This window comes from Sminthopsis crassicaudata, chromosome 4 (assembly GCF_048593235.1).
Source record: "Sminthopsis crassicaudata isolate SCR6 chromosome 4, ASM4859323v1, whole genome shotgun sequence".
NCBI classification, from domain to species: Eukaryota; Metazoa; Chordata; class Mammalia; order Dasyuromorphia; family Dasyuridae; genus Sminthopsis; species Sminthopsis crassicaudata.
The window spans coordinates 305099511-305116796 of NC_133620.1; the positions used below are offsets into that span (position 1 = coordinate 305099511).

General features: G+C 36.0%; 1 protein-coding gene and 1 pseudogene across 3 annotated transcripts in view; one reads left to right on the top strand and one right to left on the bottom strand.

Annotated features, from left to right (window-relative positions):
- The window catches only part of METRNL (meteorin like, glial cell differentiation regulator), a 48907-nt gene extending 34904 nt beyond the window's left edge, over window positions 1–14003 (top strand). For all 3 annotated transcript variants that reach the window (XM_074265032.1, XM_074265033.1, XM_074265034.1), the window contains one exon: window positions 12218–14003. In XM_074265032.1, the coding sequence (XP_074121133.1) occupies window positions 12218–12534 (317 nt within the window). In that variant the 3' untranslated portion in view covers window positions 12535–14003. The remainder of the gene's footprint in view (window positions 1–12217) is intronic.
- Window positions 13160–13632, bottom strand: LOC141541008 (FUN14 domain-containing protein 2-like; annotated as a pseudogene).
- Window positions 14004–17286: the final 3283 nt, after the last annotated feature.

Here is a 17286-nt window from a genome sequence, read left to right on the forward strand (position 1 = left end):
CAGTGGAGAGGCAGGTAGGCTATATTATGGACAGAAACTGGTTCCATATAGATCTATATTTACATACATATATATAGATGTATGTTTACATATAGTATATTTGTGTGTGTGTGTATATACCGTGTTTCCCCGATAATAAGACCTATCCTGAAAATAAGACACCCACATACTCTTTAATATTCCGCTAAAATAAGCCCTCCCCCGAAAATAAGCCCTATCGAACTTACTATGAAAACGGTCATCATGGTGATCCCCTGCGCTATATGCTGCGTAGCGGTACCTTCAGTAAGCAGCGCCGCCCTCCCCTCCCGGGTGAAACGCACGTCGCACTCCGAGCTGCATCCAATCAGAGCTGCAGCAGTGAGCGCGTCATCCTCTTCTTCCCTGGTGATTTGCTTGCTGGCGCTACTGAGAGCAGCGCCGCGGAGTAGAGCTGAGACAGGACCATCTAAAAACTCGGTAAGTTCAGTAAGCGATGGAGAATAAAATAAGCACTCAGGGGGCATGATGGAGGCTAAAAGGGGCATGATGGAGGCTAAAATGGGCATGATGGAGGATAAAAGGGGCATGATGGAGGATAAAATAAGCCCTCCCCTGAAAATAAGCCCTCTGGTGTTTTTTAGTCCCAAAAAAATAATAAGACAGTGTCTTATTATCGGGGAAACACGGTATATATATACAATATATGTGTGTGTGTGTGTGTGTGTGTGTATGTATATGTATATATATATATATATATATATATACAATATATGTGTGTGTGTGTGTGTATGTATATGTATGTATGTATGAATGACATAGGTCCCTGCCTATAGGGGAATTCTTTTTCAGGATATTACATGGGAAGGTGAATAAAAGAAAGAGAAGGGAACAGAGAATTATGGAGAAGTGAGTGATGTATGAGGGTCAAAAAAAGGTCTACCAGTGAGGATAAGGTGACTTCTGTGATCTTAGAAAAAGTTTTCAGGGGAGTGAGTAAGGAGGGGAAGGAAAAGACTGCAAAGAAAGGGGAAAGAAAAGAGATATTATTTTTGGAGATGGAATGTTATTCCACTGATAAAAGCTCCTAAAAGAAAAGAGTGGTGAGTAAAGAGATATGAGGACTTGCACTGGATGAAGCTTGAGGGATTTGGTGCTTGAAAAGTCTACTAGTATTAGACATAGTTCGAAACTGGGGTCATGTCATACTGGGAGAGCACTAACACAGGAAGATTTCCAGGCAAATGTAGAAGGTGTCAGGGAAAGGTCAACTGGAGAGGCTCTAGATCAATGATAGGATGAATAATCAAAAGTTTGGTGGGAGAGAGGGGCTCTATCACGGAGTAGTGCCAACTCTGACAACTGTAATAATTAAAATTGTTCTGAAAATAAGACAACAGAAGAGGAGAACACATGAACTAAGCCTACTAGCTAATAATAAAAAGAACCTAGAGGGAAGAGCCCAGAAAGTATACTTGGAGGCTTTGCTTAAATAAAAGCACAGAAAAAGAGAAATCATATATTATAGGAGTCATGAACTGGAAAATTAGGGTCTAGAGTAAACAGAAAGAGAAGATGGATAATGAAGAGAATGAGAGAAATCCTTATTTAAAAGAACAAAAAATGAACTTAAACTAAGGAACTGGACTAACTGAAAGGGGATAGAGAATATCAAGCAAGAAGAGTTAGATCAGGGATGTGGGGAGGAGAGCCAGATGGAATAGGACTACCTTTAAAAAAAATGAAAGTAACTAAAAGAATGTAATACTGTGTTTACAGAAAAAGAGTTTATGGCAGAAATAGAAAAGCTTCTATAGATAACAGTAATGCATCTAGGATAAGAAGGGAAGGGATTGAAGTTGAAAAAAAATCTTTGTATCAAATTTACCTGATAAGAGTTTGGTATCTAAGATATGTAAACTATATGTGTGTGTTATATGTATATATGTATAAGTATATCTGTATACACATGATTAATCGCCATTCTCCAAGATTACAAATTGTTTTCCAAAGCACTTTGGAAGTATTCACAACCACATGGAAAAAATACTCTAGCTAATAATAAAAATAAATAAAAGTCAAAAAATCTCTGAGGTTTCAGCTCATATCTTAAAAATTGACGGTCAATATTATAGAGGTTGTAAAATAATAGCATGCTAATACATTGTTGGTAGAACCATAAAATAGTACAACCATTTTGAAAAGTAATTGAAAATTGAAAAAAAAAATGACCATACCTTTTGAATCAGAGACTCTATTACTAAGTTAAACCCCAAGGAAGCCATTTTTTTAAATTTTTTATTATATATATATATTTTTATAATATTATCCCTTGTATTCATTTTTCCAAATTATCCCCCCCTCCCTCTATTCCCTCCCCCCGATGACAGGCAATCCCATACATTTTACATGTGTTACAATATAGTCTAGGTACAATACATGTGTGTGAATATCATTTTCTTGTTGCACAATAAACATTAGAATCCGAAGGTTCATGCAACCTGGGCAGACAGATATTAGTGCTAACAATTTACATTCACTTCCCAGTGTTTCTTCTCTGGGTGTAGCTACCTCTGTCCATCATTGATGAACTGGAAGTGAGTTGGATCTTCTTTATGTTGAAGATTTCCACTTCCATCAGAATACATCCTCATACAGTATTGTTGTTGAAGTGTACAGTGATCTTCTGGTTCTGCTCATTTCACTCAGCATCAGTTGATTTAAGTCTCTCCAGGCCTCTCTGTATTCCTCCTGCTGGTCATTTCTTACAGAGCAATAATATTCCATAACCTTCATATACCACAATTTACCCAACCATTCTCCAACTGATGGACATCCATTCATCTTCCAGTTTCTAGCTACAACAAAAAGAGCTGCCACAAACATTTTGGCACATATATGTCTCTTTCCGCTCTTTAGTATTTCTTTGGGATATAATCCCAGTAGTAGCACTGCTGGGTCAAAGGGTATGCACAGTTTGATAACTTTTTGGGCATAATTCCAGATTGCTCTCCAGAATGGCTGGATTCTTTCGCAACTCCACCAGCAATGTATTAGTGTCCCAGTTTCCCCACATCCCCTCCAACATTCATCATTATTTGTTCCTGTCATCTTAGCCAATCTGACAGGTGTGTAGTGGTATCTCAGAGTGGTCTTAATTTGCATTTCTCTGATCAGTAGTGATTTGGAATACTCTTTCATATGAGTGGATATAGTTTCAATTTCTTCCTCTGAGAATTGTCTGTTCATATCCTTTGACCATTTATCAATTGGAGAATGGTTCAGTTTCTTATAAATTAGGGTCAGTTCTCTATATATTTTGGAAATGAGACCTTTGTTAGAACCTTTGTTTTTAAAAATATTTTCCCAATTTGTTACTTCCCTTCTAATCTTGTTTGCATTAGTATTATTTGTACAGAAACTTTTTAGTTTGATGTAATCAAAATCTTCTATTTTGTGATCAATAATGATCTCTAGTTCTCCTCTGGTCATAAATTCCTTCAAGGAAGCCATTTTGAAGAAAAAAGTCCCCATATGTTACAAAATATTTATAACAGTGCTTTTTGTAATAGCTAGAAATTGTCTATCAATTGGGGAAGGGCTAAACAAATTGTGGTATGTGAACACAATGGAATACTAATGTGCTATAAGAAATGATCTAGATGTTGAGTACAAAAAAGCATGAAAAGTTCTATGGAACTATGCAAAGGGGGGAAGTAAACAAAACCAAAAAAAGGACATATACAGTAATTATGAAAACATAATGAAAAGAACTACATACTAAAAAAATCAAAAGTAAATGTAACAAAATTATAAAGATCAAGTAGGATTTAAATGAAAACACACTCAGTTCTATCCCTTCTTGGAGATGGGAGGCTATATATTGCACATGTTTTTAAACATTTTCAATGTATCAGTCAGTTATGATGGTTTTTTTTTAACTTATCCAAAAACTTCTAATTGTCATATGGCATACCTCTCTGGGACAGAAAGGGATATATGGGATGCCATAGTAACAGAAAACTTATTTTTAATTTTTAACAATAAAACTTATTTTTAAAATTAAAAAGAACAAAATGAGAGTTACAGTCCATTTTGTTTTAACTATTTTGTTAACAATTTAAATTTTTTTTTTACAATTTTAATTTGTTAAATGACATTTACTTAGCTTGAGTGCTTAGTTAGTAAGTGTTTAATCAATGCCTATTGACTAACTGATTATACCCAAGAAAGGCTATTCAGCAAGGGTATAGCATTCAGGCTTTCCTACTGTTGTCCATGCTGACCTGCAGATTAAAATCTTGGGGGAGGAGGGATTTCCCTGGCTATCTAGTCAGCAAAAAGCTATTTCATTAGCCCAAATCTTTATTGCCTGAGCCAGTTAAGTCTTGGAGCCAATTTCAATAACTTTTAAGGAAAAAAAAACCTAGTTTTTTCTATATGGAGTAGGGTGTTAGAAAAAGACTACATCAGCCTACATGACAAGGCTCTAGCAAATATTGCTTTCAGCACTCACACCTCACCATACTTTTAGTATGCTCTTAAGAAAAAAGTTTCTTAATCACCCAAGACACATAGAATGGATGTCATCTCTGAATCAAAATTATTTATATGAAATTCGAAAGCATGTACTTGTACTTGACCCAGTGTTGAATTGTGATAATATATCTAGTCTGGTTGGAAAAGAACTAACTTACACTTTTTCTAAGTGTGAAGACCAAGTTAGCACCCTGCATGCCCCAGAATAAGCCGGAGTCAGGATAAGCAAAAGTCCTTAGTCTTCATTCTTGGTCTTTAGGGGTAGAAGTGAAGGGAATGAACACAGGATCTCTGCAACCTTCCTTTTCCTTTTCTACTACCAAAGTGACTTTGGCTTGTCTTACTCCACTCCCTAATCCTTCCCACATTCTCTCTATACACCAAAAGATTGAACCAGCACAAAATAGTGGGAAGGGCCATTTTCCAAGCATATGCTAATAGAGTATTGTCCAATCGGTAATTAGTCTTAAGTCCTCAGTTGTCCAACATCAGTGCATCAACTTAGAGTTTAAGCCCTTTACACTAAGAAATAAAGTTAGTTTATTCTCACACCTCTGAAATGAAGGATGGAAAGTGCATTTTCTCAATTTTTCTCTGGGGCCAAGATTAGTTAGTATATGGCATTTAGTTTATGGGTTTTTTTGTATTTAGAATTTTATTGTTTTTCTGGTTTGCTTGCTTTCCTCTTCATCAATTCAATTGTTTTCCTGGTTTTGCTTACTTTACTCTGCATCAATTCATGTCTTTCTATGCTTTTCTGAAGTAATAATAACTTTGAGTATGAGTTTTTTCTATTTCTATTATTTCCTGATCAAGGTATTTATTTCATTTTGACTTTATTTCTTTCTTAACTGATCATATTTTGCCATGTATGTGTGGTGTGTGTGTGTGTGTGTGTGTGTGTGTGTGTAAGTGTAATTGTATATAGTATCCTAATGAGGTCATACTCTGTTATCATGGCATGGAAATGGTCTAGAATTCTTGAAGATGATCCTAGAAGAGCACACATTCAGGTAGATCATAGTAAGCTAGAAAAAAATTGGAAATGGATTCAGTAATATGCTATATCTGATAGGCTAGGTAATTTGATAGTACAGTGGATAGAGCACTGGAAATAAGAAGTCTTGAATTCAGATTCAAACTCGGATACCATATAACAGTGGATAGAGCACTGGAAATAAGAAGTCTTGAATTCAGATTCAAACTCGGATACCATATAACCCTGGCAAGTCATAACTGCTAGCTGCGACAGTCAGGACTGATCACACATGATTTAGTAGCTTCCATAGAAAAGGATTAGAAAGCTAGAAATATAACATTATAGAACATAAAGGAGCAAAACTGAGTATAATCTATCACAGGGAAAATGGATATTTAAGGAAATAGAGGACTTTCAAGCATTCCTGATGAAAAGGCCAGAACTAAGTAAAGAATTTAATATTCAAACATAAAGATTCAAGAAAAACATAGAAAAGGTAAACACAAAAGGGTAATCATAATGGTCTCAATAAAATTAAATTGTTTACATTTTTATATGGGAAGATGATATATGCAACTCCTAAGATTATTACCATTAGTAGAATTCTATCTCAAAAAAAGAAAAGAAAAAAGGGTGAGAAAGAGGTTTGTACTGGGAGATAAAGAGAGAATGGGGGAAAATGCTCTCATAAGAAGTACACAAAGACAATTTTTTTTTTAATTTTTTATTATTATATATATATATATATTTTTATAATATTATCCCTTGCATTCATTTTTCCAAATTACCCCCCCTCCCTCTATTCCCTCCCCCCGATGACAGGCAATCCCATACATTTTACATGTGTTACAATATAGTCTAGGTACAATACATGTGTGTGAATATCATTTTCTTGTTGCACAATAAACATTAGAATCCGAAGGTACATGTAACCTGGGCAGACAGATATTAGTGCTAACAATTTACATTCACTTCCCAGTGTTTCTTCTCTGGGTGTAGCTACCTCTGTCCATCATTGATCAACTGGAAGTGAGTTGGCTCTTCTTTATGTTGAAGATTTCCACTTCCATCAGAATACATCCTCATACAGTATTGTTGTTGAAGTGTACAGTGATCTTCTGGTTCTGCTCATTTCACTCAGCATCAGTTGATTTAAGTCTCTCCAGGCCTCTCTGTATTCCTCCTGCTGGTCATTTCTTACAGAGCAATAATATTCCATAACCTTCATATACCACAATTTACCCAACCATTCTCCAACTGATGGACATCCATTCATCTTCCAGTTTCTAGCTACAACAAAAAGAGCTGCCACAAACATTTTGGCACATATATGTCTCTTTCCACTCTTTAGTATTTCTTTGGGATATAAGCCCAGTAGTAGCGCTGCTGGGTCAAAGGGTATGCACAGTTTGATAACTTTTTGGGCATAATTCCAGATTGCTCTCCAGAATGGCTGGATTCTTTCGCAACTCCACCAGCAATGTATTAGTGTCCCAATTTCCCCACATCCCCTCCAACATTTATCATTATTTGTTCCTGTCATCTTAGCCAATCTGACAGGTGTGTAGTGGTATCTCAGAGTGGTCTTAATTTGCATTTCTCTGATCAGTAGTGATTTGGAACACTCTTTCATGTGAGTGGATATAGTTTCAATTTCTTCCTCTGAGAATTGTCTGTTCATATCCCACAAAGACAATTTTTAACAGTGGAGGGGGGAAATGGGAGAGGATAGGCAATGCTTGAATCTCACTCTCATTGGAATTGGTTCAAAGAGAAAAGAATATTCTTACATATTACATACATACAATATTCTTAAGTATACATACTTAATTGTGTACAAAAATATAACATCCAATAGGGAAATAAGAGAGGAAGTAGCTAAGAGAAGGGATGATAAAAAGGAGAACAGATTAAAGGAGGCAATGGTTAGAAGCAAAATAATGTTTTTGAAAAGGGATGAGTTAAAAAGAAAGAAAGGGGGGGAACAAGAAAATGGATGGAGGAAATATCTAGTAGTCATTGCCAAACCCTCCAATTATAATAGGTATTACTATAAAGAAAATTATTACAAAGGCATGGGCTGTAACAATCATGTTGTAGATTTGATCATCACCAATCAGAGTTCTGGGTTGACCAAGTTTTGCCCGAATAAGGAGGCTCAGAGCAGTGCCAATCATGCCTGCTCAAGCAACAAATAATAAATAAAGAGTGCCAATGTTTTTATGGTTAGTAGAAAACAATCATTGGGTAATGAACATAGGTAAAATGGCTGAGTGTAAGCATTGAACTGTAAATTCAAAGACAGAGACTACATTTCTCTTTTTACCAGTAAATTGAAGCCAAATGTCTAGGCGCTTAGCTATTAACTAAGAGTTAGTGGGATAAATACCCTCCAGTTTAGAGGTGAAGGGGTGATCTATTGAGACTTTCCTGGGGGGGGGTCCCGCTTTTCCTCTTCTTACAAAGGCTAGGTGGTTTAACACCTGCTTAAGACTTTGAAGGTCTTTGGTCTAGTTTGAACCTGAGCCTTTGGGTTGGCTTTGAAGTATATATTATGCTGAATTGCAAATTCAAAAAAGTAGCCTAAATCATTACTGTGAATGTGAATGGGATGAGCTCACCCATAAAATGGAAGTGGATAGCAGACTATATTAGAAACCAGAATCTAAGAATATACTGTTTTCAAGAGACACTTTTGAAACAAAGACACACAATGTAGGTCTTGAGCAAAATCTAATGTGCTTCAGCTGAATTTTTTAAAAAAGGAAAGGATAACAATTATCTCAGACAAAATAAAAGCAAAAATATATTTAATTAAAAGGGATAGTATCATAGGCAAGAAAGTATTATTAAAACAATTTTAGGGCAAGTTTCTCTGTAATATATACTCTATAATATATACTCTGTAATATATACTTCATTCCTGTAATATATACTGAAAATAGAACTGAGCCAGAGTTATAAAAATAAGAGCTGTTCCCTAATTGATAAATGGTCAAAGGATATAAACAGGCAGTTTTCAGAAGAAGAAATCAAAGCTATCTATAGTCAAACAAAAAATGTTCTAAATCACTATTGATTAGAGAGAGACAAAACAACTCTTAAGATACCACTTCATACTTACCAGAAATAATAAATGCTGGAGGGGAAAAGGGAAAAAATCAATACACTGATGAATTGTTGATAGAGTGGTGAACTACTCCAACTATTCTGGAAAACAATTTGAAAATAGGCTTAAAGGCTATGCATACTCTTAAACCCAAGCAATTCTACTGTTAGCTCAATATCCCAAAGAGATCAAAGAAAGAGGAAAAAGATCTATATGTACAAAATTATTTGTATCATCTCTTTTGGTGATGGCAAAAACTGGAAAATCAAGGGAATGCTCATCAATTGGGGAATGGCTAATATAATTGTGACATAGGATTTTGATGGAGTAGTATTATGCTGTGGGTAGTGGTGGGGAGGATATTGAGAAAAAAAACATAAAGCTATGTGAATCACTGCAAAGTAAGGTGAGAAGGACTGGAAGATCATTATATAATATTATAGTAATGGTGTAATGATGATCAATTGTGAAAGACTTAGCTATTTTGTATCAATACCATGATCCAAGACAATTTCAAAGGACTCAAGATGAAAAAATACTATCCATTTCCAGAAAGAGAACTAATGAACTCTGTGTGCAAATTGAAATATACTTTTCTGACTTTATTTTGCTTTTTAAAAAAATTAACTAATATGAAAATGTTTGCATGTTTTCACATGAATAATTTATATCATATTGCTGGCCTTTTTAGTGGGAGAAAAGAATTTGGAACTCAAAATTAAAAAAAATAAAAGAATGTTAAAAATAATTGAAATTTTAAAAAAATGATACTTCCTCTCTTCTCATTCAACCCTTTAAAAACTTAATTGCTACTATTCAATTGAAACTGTCTTCTCATTAATTATACATCCGCCTACATAATCTTTCCTCTCCTTTTTTGCCACTATTCTTTCCTTCATTCCTCTCTTACAAATTAATTTTTCCATCCCTTTTACTATTTCATTATAAATATCATACAACAATATTGCATTTAACTTATACTTTAACATGTATAGGACTACCTGCCATCTAGGGGAGCGGGTGGAGGGAAAGAGAGGAAAAGTTGGAACAGAAGTTTTTGCAAAGGTTAATGTTGAAAAATTACCCATGCATATGCTTTGTCCAATAAAAAAGTTATAATAAAAAAAATAAATATTATACACATTCTTGCTATGGGTATTTCCCAAGATTCCATCCCAGACCATCTTTTCTATATTTAATAACCTCTTCAGCTGCATAGGTTAATTATTATTTCTATGTCAATGTCTTTCATTCCTGCATCTGATTATTAGACAGTTTGAACTGAATAGCCTGAAGACATTTCAAACTAAAATTGTCCAAAATAGAATTTATTTTCCCTGCACCTATCTCCCACAACTCCTTTGTTATTCCCAACTTTCCTATTTCTGTTGAAGACACCATCATTCTTCCAGGTTTCCAAGTTTGTAACTTTTTTTTATTACCTTCACTTTACAGTGAAGTCAGTTGCTAAGTCTTGTTTCTACCTTAATTACAGTGCATACGTCTTCTGTATATTCACAAAACTATGACATTAGTTTAAGCCTTTATTATCTTTCACCTAGATTACTGCAATAGCCTCCTAATTTTGTCACCTTACCTAAAGTCTTTCCAAACACCAGCACTGCCTACATATTTCTGCCAAAGTAAATTTCCTTAAATGCAGGTCTTATCATGTGATTCCATTACTCAGTTAATTCAGTCATATATAAATTTCTTTGTTTAGCTCTCAAATACTTCAGTCTTGCTTCAACCTACCTTTTAAGCCATATTAAATGTTAACTTTATTTCCCACTACTCCCCTCCGATTTAAACTATGGCTAAACTAGGCTATTTTTTTCCTATTCCACCAATATCATAGTCTATTTCTTGTGCCTTTGCACTGACCATCCTCCATTATGGGAATGTATTTCTTATTCACTTCTGCCTTATAGAACTCCTCTTTTCTGTAAAGGTGAAGCTTAAACACTATTTTCTACATGAAGCTTTTTCTGATTCCTACCCCCCAATTGTTAGTATATTCCCTCCTATACCATTTATATAACCATAGTGGCTTTACTTTGTATTTATTCTGTAAATACCTTAAATATATATTTGTTTTTATCTCCATTAGAATGTAAACTTCTTTTGAGTAGGGATCCTCCTCTTAGTGGAAGCTGAAATGAGGACTCTTCTAGCCTAGATTTTACTTTTAGATGGGAACTTAATGGAACCTGTGTGTATGTAAGAAGTGGGCTAAGTTGAACTTGTTTGTCTCTTTGAGAATAATATGATTTAGGAGAAAAAACCCTAGTACAGCAAAGTGTGACAGTGCATAGAACCTTGGGGCCTGGAATCAGGAAGATCTGAGTTCAATTCCAGTCTCAGACATGAGCAATGTAACTTTGGGCCACTTATCTAGCTCCTTTGCTTCATCTGTAAAATGGTAATAAAACATTATGGATAAAAGTTTATGGGGTCACAGTCATACATGGCTAATTGAACAATAAAAACAAAGATTCTGGAGGTGTTAGAACAAATGTTTTTACATTTTTTCTATGTATTTTAAAGGAACTATCCTTTTGTAAAAGATAATCAATGTTAAGTTTGGTGTTAGTCATTGGCCTTCTGACTATGGAGGAAACCCAACCAGTGGGAGCTCAAACCAGTGGCAATAGAAAAAATGATGAGTCAAGATTCTTAGGGTATTCTAGAACCATGAGGGGAACTAAATCTTACCTGAGAGAGAAGACCAATATAAGCTCAGTACATGTGGGGTCTCATGCAAGATAAAACTGATGCATTTGCCTTTGCAAATGAGAAATTCTCAACCTGGAACTTTCAGTTTTTGTTGCCCTCATTTTGGAGATCCTAGAGAAATGAACAAAAAAGTGGAGTGGGGGAGATGCTTAGACTGGTCTCATCTTTTTTTTCCCCTGGTGTGTATTTCCTGACAAGTTAGTTCAACTGAGGTGGTTTTTGCCAAATGTTACATTTGTTGCTTCATTCAATATTTAAAATCCTGAGCTCAGATTCCCAGATTCAAGAAGCTTGTCTGACTTTTCATAACCCCTAAGTAGTTTAAAGTAATAGAATGCCTAGATATACCCTTCAACTGGTCTCTTCAAAGTACATCATTTTCCTGAAAGCAGTTCCCTAGCATTTTATATCTGAAAAGCTACCATTTTCTCCTTATGTCTTGATGTCGAAGAAGGTATTTGAGGCAATCTTCATATGTTCCAGACCCTTTTGCATAAAGGTTTATGGAATGATACAGAATTGTATGGTGAATAGGATATTGGAATTGGAATCAGGCAGACTTGGTTCAAATCCCACCTCAAACACTTAATAGTGTTGTCATCCTAGACAAGTCACTTAACTACTTGTATACCTTAGTTTCTTTATCTGGAAAAAGTTGGATGGGCTTAATAGCCTTTAATCTACTATCTCTTCCAGTTATAAAAGTCAGTGATTCTATTAATGAAAATATCTGACTCTTATTTACTTTTAATTTGCCATTAATTAGTTACTAAATATGTGCTGTGTTTAAGGCCTTCAAAGAAGCATAAAGTCATTGTTCCTACTTATAAGAGTTTCTAATGTTTTTGACTTCTTTCTCCATTTTTTTCTTCTAGTGGTAAGAGGATCCATCCAGAATGTAACAAATGAGCCAGAACAACAAGAATCTATCATTGACGTCCATGTCAACAAACTGTATAGGCAGAAGAATAAAGTCTTTCAGATTGTGGAAAGCAGTGAAAGCTGGCAAGGACAGATCAAGACATTATTGGAATGTGGAGTGAAACCAGGAAATGGGGATTTCCTCTTCACAGGGCGAATGCACTTTGGAGAAGCCAGATTAAGCTGTGCTCCTCGTTTCAAAGACTTCCTAAGGATGTATAAAGATGCTGAGAACAAGGGCCTGAATCCATGTGAAATAGACACAGTCTGAAGATGAATGGTTAGACTGGAAATTTTTCTTTCCCACCCAAGAAAACCTCATTCCACCTGCACTTATGCCTGACAAATTCACTGTCATAGTGAATACTATTAATTTATTGGCAACCAACTTCCAGAGGAACTAATACTTGGAAGGCAGGTTCTATGGGGTCCTTTTGTAGTATCAGGAACTTTTATACTAATAAAAGTACAAATCAGATTGGATACTATGTACCCAAGATTTTTTTCTTATTTTTTTTCTGCCAGTGCTTTTTATTATCATGGATAGGGGTATTCATTTCCACAAGGCAGAACACAACAGGGAGAGTCCCTGGCAGCTTTGAGGCCAGCTAGAGAGTTTGAGAATGCATCTTTCCCCAATCAGTTGGCTTACAGGAAGGAAAAGAAAACTTGATTTTATGGCCTAGAAAAGAACTAATTCATTCTAAAGCAGGCCCTCAAAGAGCTCTGAGGCTAGGGAGGAGACAAACAAGGTAAGATCATCTATTTTCTTTCATCATCTTAGATCATCATCTTAGCTACATGGGTTATGCTGCTTCCACATTGCAGGTTCTAATTATGAGAAGAAAGGCCCAGTAGAGCTGGTGGGAGGGCATTGGCAAGTGCAGTGATCACCATCTTCTTCCTTAAGATGCCATGCCAAGAAGAAAGCCGCCAAAAAAGTCTCCTGTCACAAGAACATTCTTTTTCACAAATGACACAACCTCCTCAGCTTTGCTCTTCACCTCTGTAGGGAGCTGGTTGCTCCTCCGGATTTTCAGTTGTTCTTTGGCTTTCTTCATATCTTTCTCAGCTCGCTGCCAGTCTATCTTGATGTAACCAGTGTGGTTTGCAATCTGGAGAAGGAAAAATCCACCACCGCCTGCAATTGCTGCTAGTTTTCCAACTTTTTGGAAGATGAATCCTGTACACCAGCCAGTGACTCCCCACCTATCAGTAGCTGAATAGCCACACCATACTTCTCAGCAGAGGGGCCTGAATCTTGCCCAAACAGTTTCCTCCACTATGGTTGCTTCTTAGCAAATTCAGCAAGGTCAAGGGAATCAAAATTCCCATCAAATTTGCCTTGGTCCAAGGCGGCCATGTCATCCAGTTCCCCAGATTTTTTTTCTTAACCAATTGAAAGTCTTGAAAAATCCAAACTAAACTGTTTCATTTTAAGGTATTTTTCATTTAAAACAAACTCTCATATTTTAAATAAACTACTTTTATTATCTTTTAATACCATTGAAAAATCCATAAGATGTAGTATTTGGTCCGATATAAAACTTTAACAACAATGCTTTGTAAAAAGCTTAGTGTATAATTTGAAGTCATTTCTTATGACAGAAATTTATGGAGTTACACTTTTTAAATGTTTCCTTTTTTAATTTTAATTTTAAACTATGATTGCCAGCCACCATCATCTTTAGGTTGGTAAGTTTACATTTCAGAGAAATAAAGCTCCTTGGATTTGTGAAAGTTGTTTGAGATTTCTTTTCTTTTCCCTTAGCCCATAGAGCTCATATTTATTACTTATTCCTCACTGATAGCCAGTTAGAATAGTGGATATTCATTTCAAGAATCCATTCACTAGAAGGCCTACTTTAAGATGTCTCAGATGAAGTGAAATTAGAGCATTTTATTTTCTAAGCCTGTAGAGACACCAAATTATCTACCCAAATTATTTTGTACACCTTGCCACATGAATCTTTTGAAAATAATTTCAGAAAAATTTTCAAGTACATTTACTCATGTCTTGGACCCAGTTTTGAGTAGTTATGTGTTGAAAGCCCCCTAACAACAGTTCTTTTACTGTGATATTTTACCCATGCCTTCTACCCCAGAAAATTTCCTTTGTTTATATTTATAATTTAAAAATTTTTCCATTCATTTTTTCAAAACTCCCAATCCTCTTAGTATGGCAAGTAGGGTATTTAATACTACTGTTTATTGAGCAATTGTCTGGTAGGATACAAATAAAATTTCAATCTTGTTTTACATCCTTTGTGCTCTGTGGAATGTTATAGGCAACAGACTTATATTCATCCTAATTTTTCCCCTCCTCCTTTCTTGAATTAGTTGTTACTGAAAGTCTGTTAGATGACACAGTCTCCCTGGCCACCTTGGTTATACTTTCACTCATTTTCTTTAACTCACTAGTTGAGGCAGCAGAATTGAAACTCTCCTTGCTCCCCATTACCACTTGTAGATTTTTCCCCTATTTCTATCACTCAGTAATTTCTTTGAGGTTCATGCTATTCATATCTCTCATTCAATCAAAATATTACTAGCTGTAGTCTTTACATAACTTTCCTTCATCCCTCCCCAGTTCACTCTTCTTCCTTCCTCAATTAGTGGTACAAGCCATTTTTTCCCTCTTCCTCACTTCCAACCCTCATACTATTCAATTTTGTGTGTGTAAATGTATGTATGGATATACGTGTGTGTATCTATCTATCTATCTATCTATCTATCTATCTATCTATCTATCCATATACATATACATATAGATAGATATAGATACTCCCTCAAATACTGTAATTACTCAGTCCTTCATTCTTACTTCCCATAATTTATACCTCCATTCCACTTCAGTTACATACTTGATCATATGGTCATATACTTGATCTTGCCATCACCCACAAATACAACACTTCCATGTTCAAGAATTCTGAAATTGCTTTATCTAACCATAATGTATTGGCTTTTTATCTGTCCCTTTTGCATTCCCTCACAAAAATCTATTCTTCATCTTCACTATGAATTTTTTGATCCCTCAATTTTCTCTCAAATTATCTCCCTTGTGCTAGACATTCTTCTCTCATCTTGCTGAATCAATTCAACTCAACATTGTCTTCCCCTCTTGAGTACCTAGCTTGCTTATTTTGCCAATTATACACTGCCAAGTCTCAACATTCATTACCAGCATCCATTACTTTCAATTCTATGCATGTGCTGCTGAACAAAATTGAGAAAAAAAATCATAACCATTCTGATTGGGTCCACTACAAATTTATTATATAACCACAACTGGGTCCTTGCTGTTGCTAGGCAATCCTTGTATGCCTGCCTCATTAACTCACTGTCCCCTTCTCTTAGAAATCTTTTCATCCCTCCCTCAGACCTCCTATGGTTCTCTGTCCTCCCATGCTCTCAGTGAAGAATCTTGCGTCTTGTTTTACAGAAAAAAAGTTGAGGTCTTTTGCTGTGATTTCCTTCATCTCCTCTTTCTCCTGACACTAGTAGTTTCCTATCAATTCCTCCTTCATTCCTTGTAAGGGTTAAAAAGCCTCTAGGAGCAAGGAATGCAGTTCAAGGCAAGCTCAAGGATGAGAGATACTGAGGTACAGGCAGGTGAGTTCTATGTGGAGGTGGGGCATAGCTCCAAGAGGCGTGTCTGATCCCAGGTACTATGCCTCCCTCCTTAGTGCTCTCAAAGCCTCTTTCGCCTCCTTCTTTCTTCTCGGGCCAATCCCGTTATGCTAGGTTCCTAAGGTTCCTCCTCTTCCCCCAGATCCTCAGGGTGGGGGTGGGGTATAAATATATGCTATCTAAGAATAAAGTTCTCTTTCACTTCATCCCTACCATCGGTCTTTCTCTGGGGGATCCAGGTTGGTGCCTGAAGACAGCTAAGTGTGGCCTAGCCCTGCCATTGACGAACAGGCAGTTAAGAGTAGCTCTAAGGGGAGCTACAAGGTTAGGGAAGCATTGAGATGCTACAATTCCTGTCTTAAATAATATTATTTTTATTCAGTTCTTTCAGTAGTATATAACTCTTTTGTGACCTTGTTTGGGGTTTTCTTGGCAAAGTGGCTTGTCATTTCCTTCTCCAGCTCAATTTACAGATGAGAAAACTGAGGGAAACAGGGTTAAGTAACTTGGCCAGGGTGAAACCAGATTTGAACTCCATAAAATGTCTTTCTGACATTTCTGCCTGGCACTCATCCACTTAACTTCCCTTCCATATGATGGGGTAGCTTCATTCACCTCTCTATCTACTCAAGTGATTCCATTCCATCCCATTGCCTTCCCTTTTAGCACCTCACTCTTATTTTCAATGTTTTCTCTTTCCCTACTGCCTACATATATTCCCATGTCTTCTCCCATCCCCAATCCTTACTTGATTTTTCCATCTCCACTATCATCCTATATCTTGTTTTCCCTTTACAGCTAAATTTCTTGGCAGTGCAATCTATAAGAGATGCCTTCACTTTTCTCTTATTATTTTCTTAATTTCTCACAATCTGGCTTCCAACCTTATCACTCTACCAAAAATGCTCTCTCCAAAATTGCTAAAGTTGCACTTAGTTACCAAATCCAATGGCCTTTTCTCAATCCTTATTATCCTCCATATCCTTTTATCTCTAGGTTCTCAGTACATCACTTTCTTCTGGCTCTTAAGATTCCTACTTATCTGATCATTCCTCCTGTCTCCTTTGCTGAATCTTCTTCCAGATAATGCCCTCTAATTGTAGATGTCCTTCAAGATTTTGTCCTGGATCCTTTCTCTTCTCTCTCAATACAACTTTACTTGGTTATCTCATATCTCAATTCTACTTGTCCTGCCCAAATTTTGCAGACTTCCAATTTTGTATCTATAATTTCCTTTCAGACAACTCAATTTGAACATCTAGTCAAATTGAACATCTTAAAGTCAACTTGCTCAAAACAATTATCTTTTCCCTAAATCTATTACCTTCCTTATTACTTTAGAGGGTTACTTCCAATCCCTCAGGCTTACAATCTACAAGTCATTCTTGAC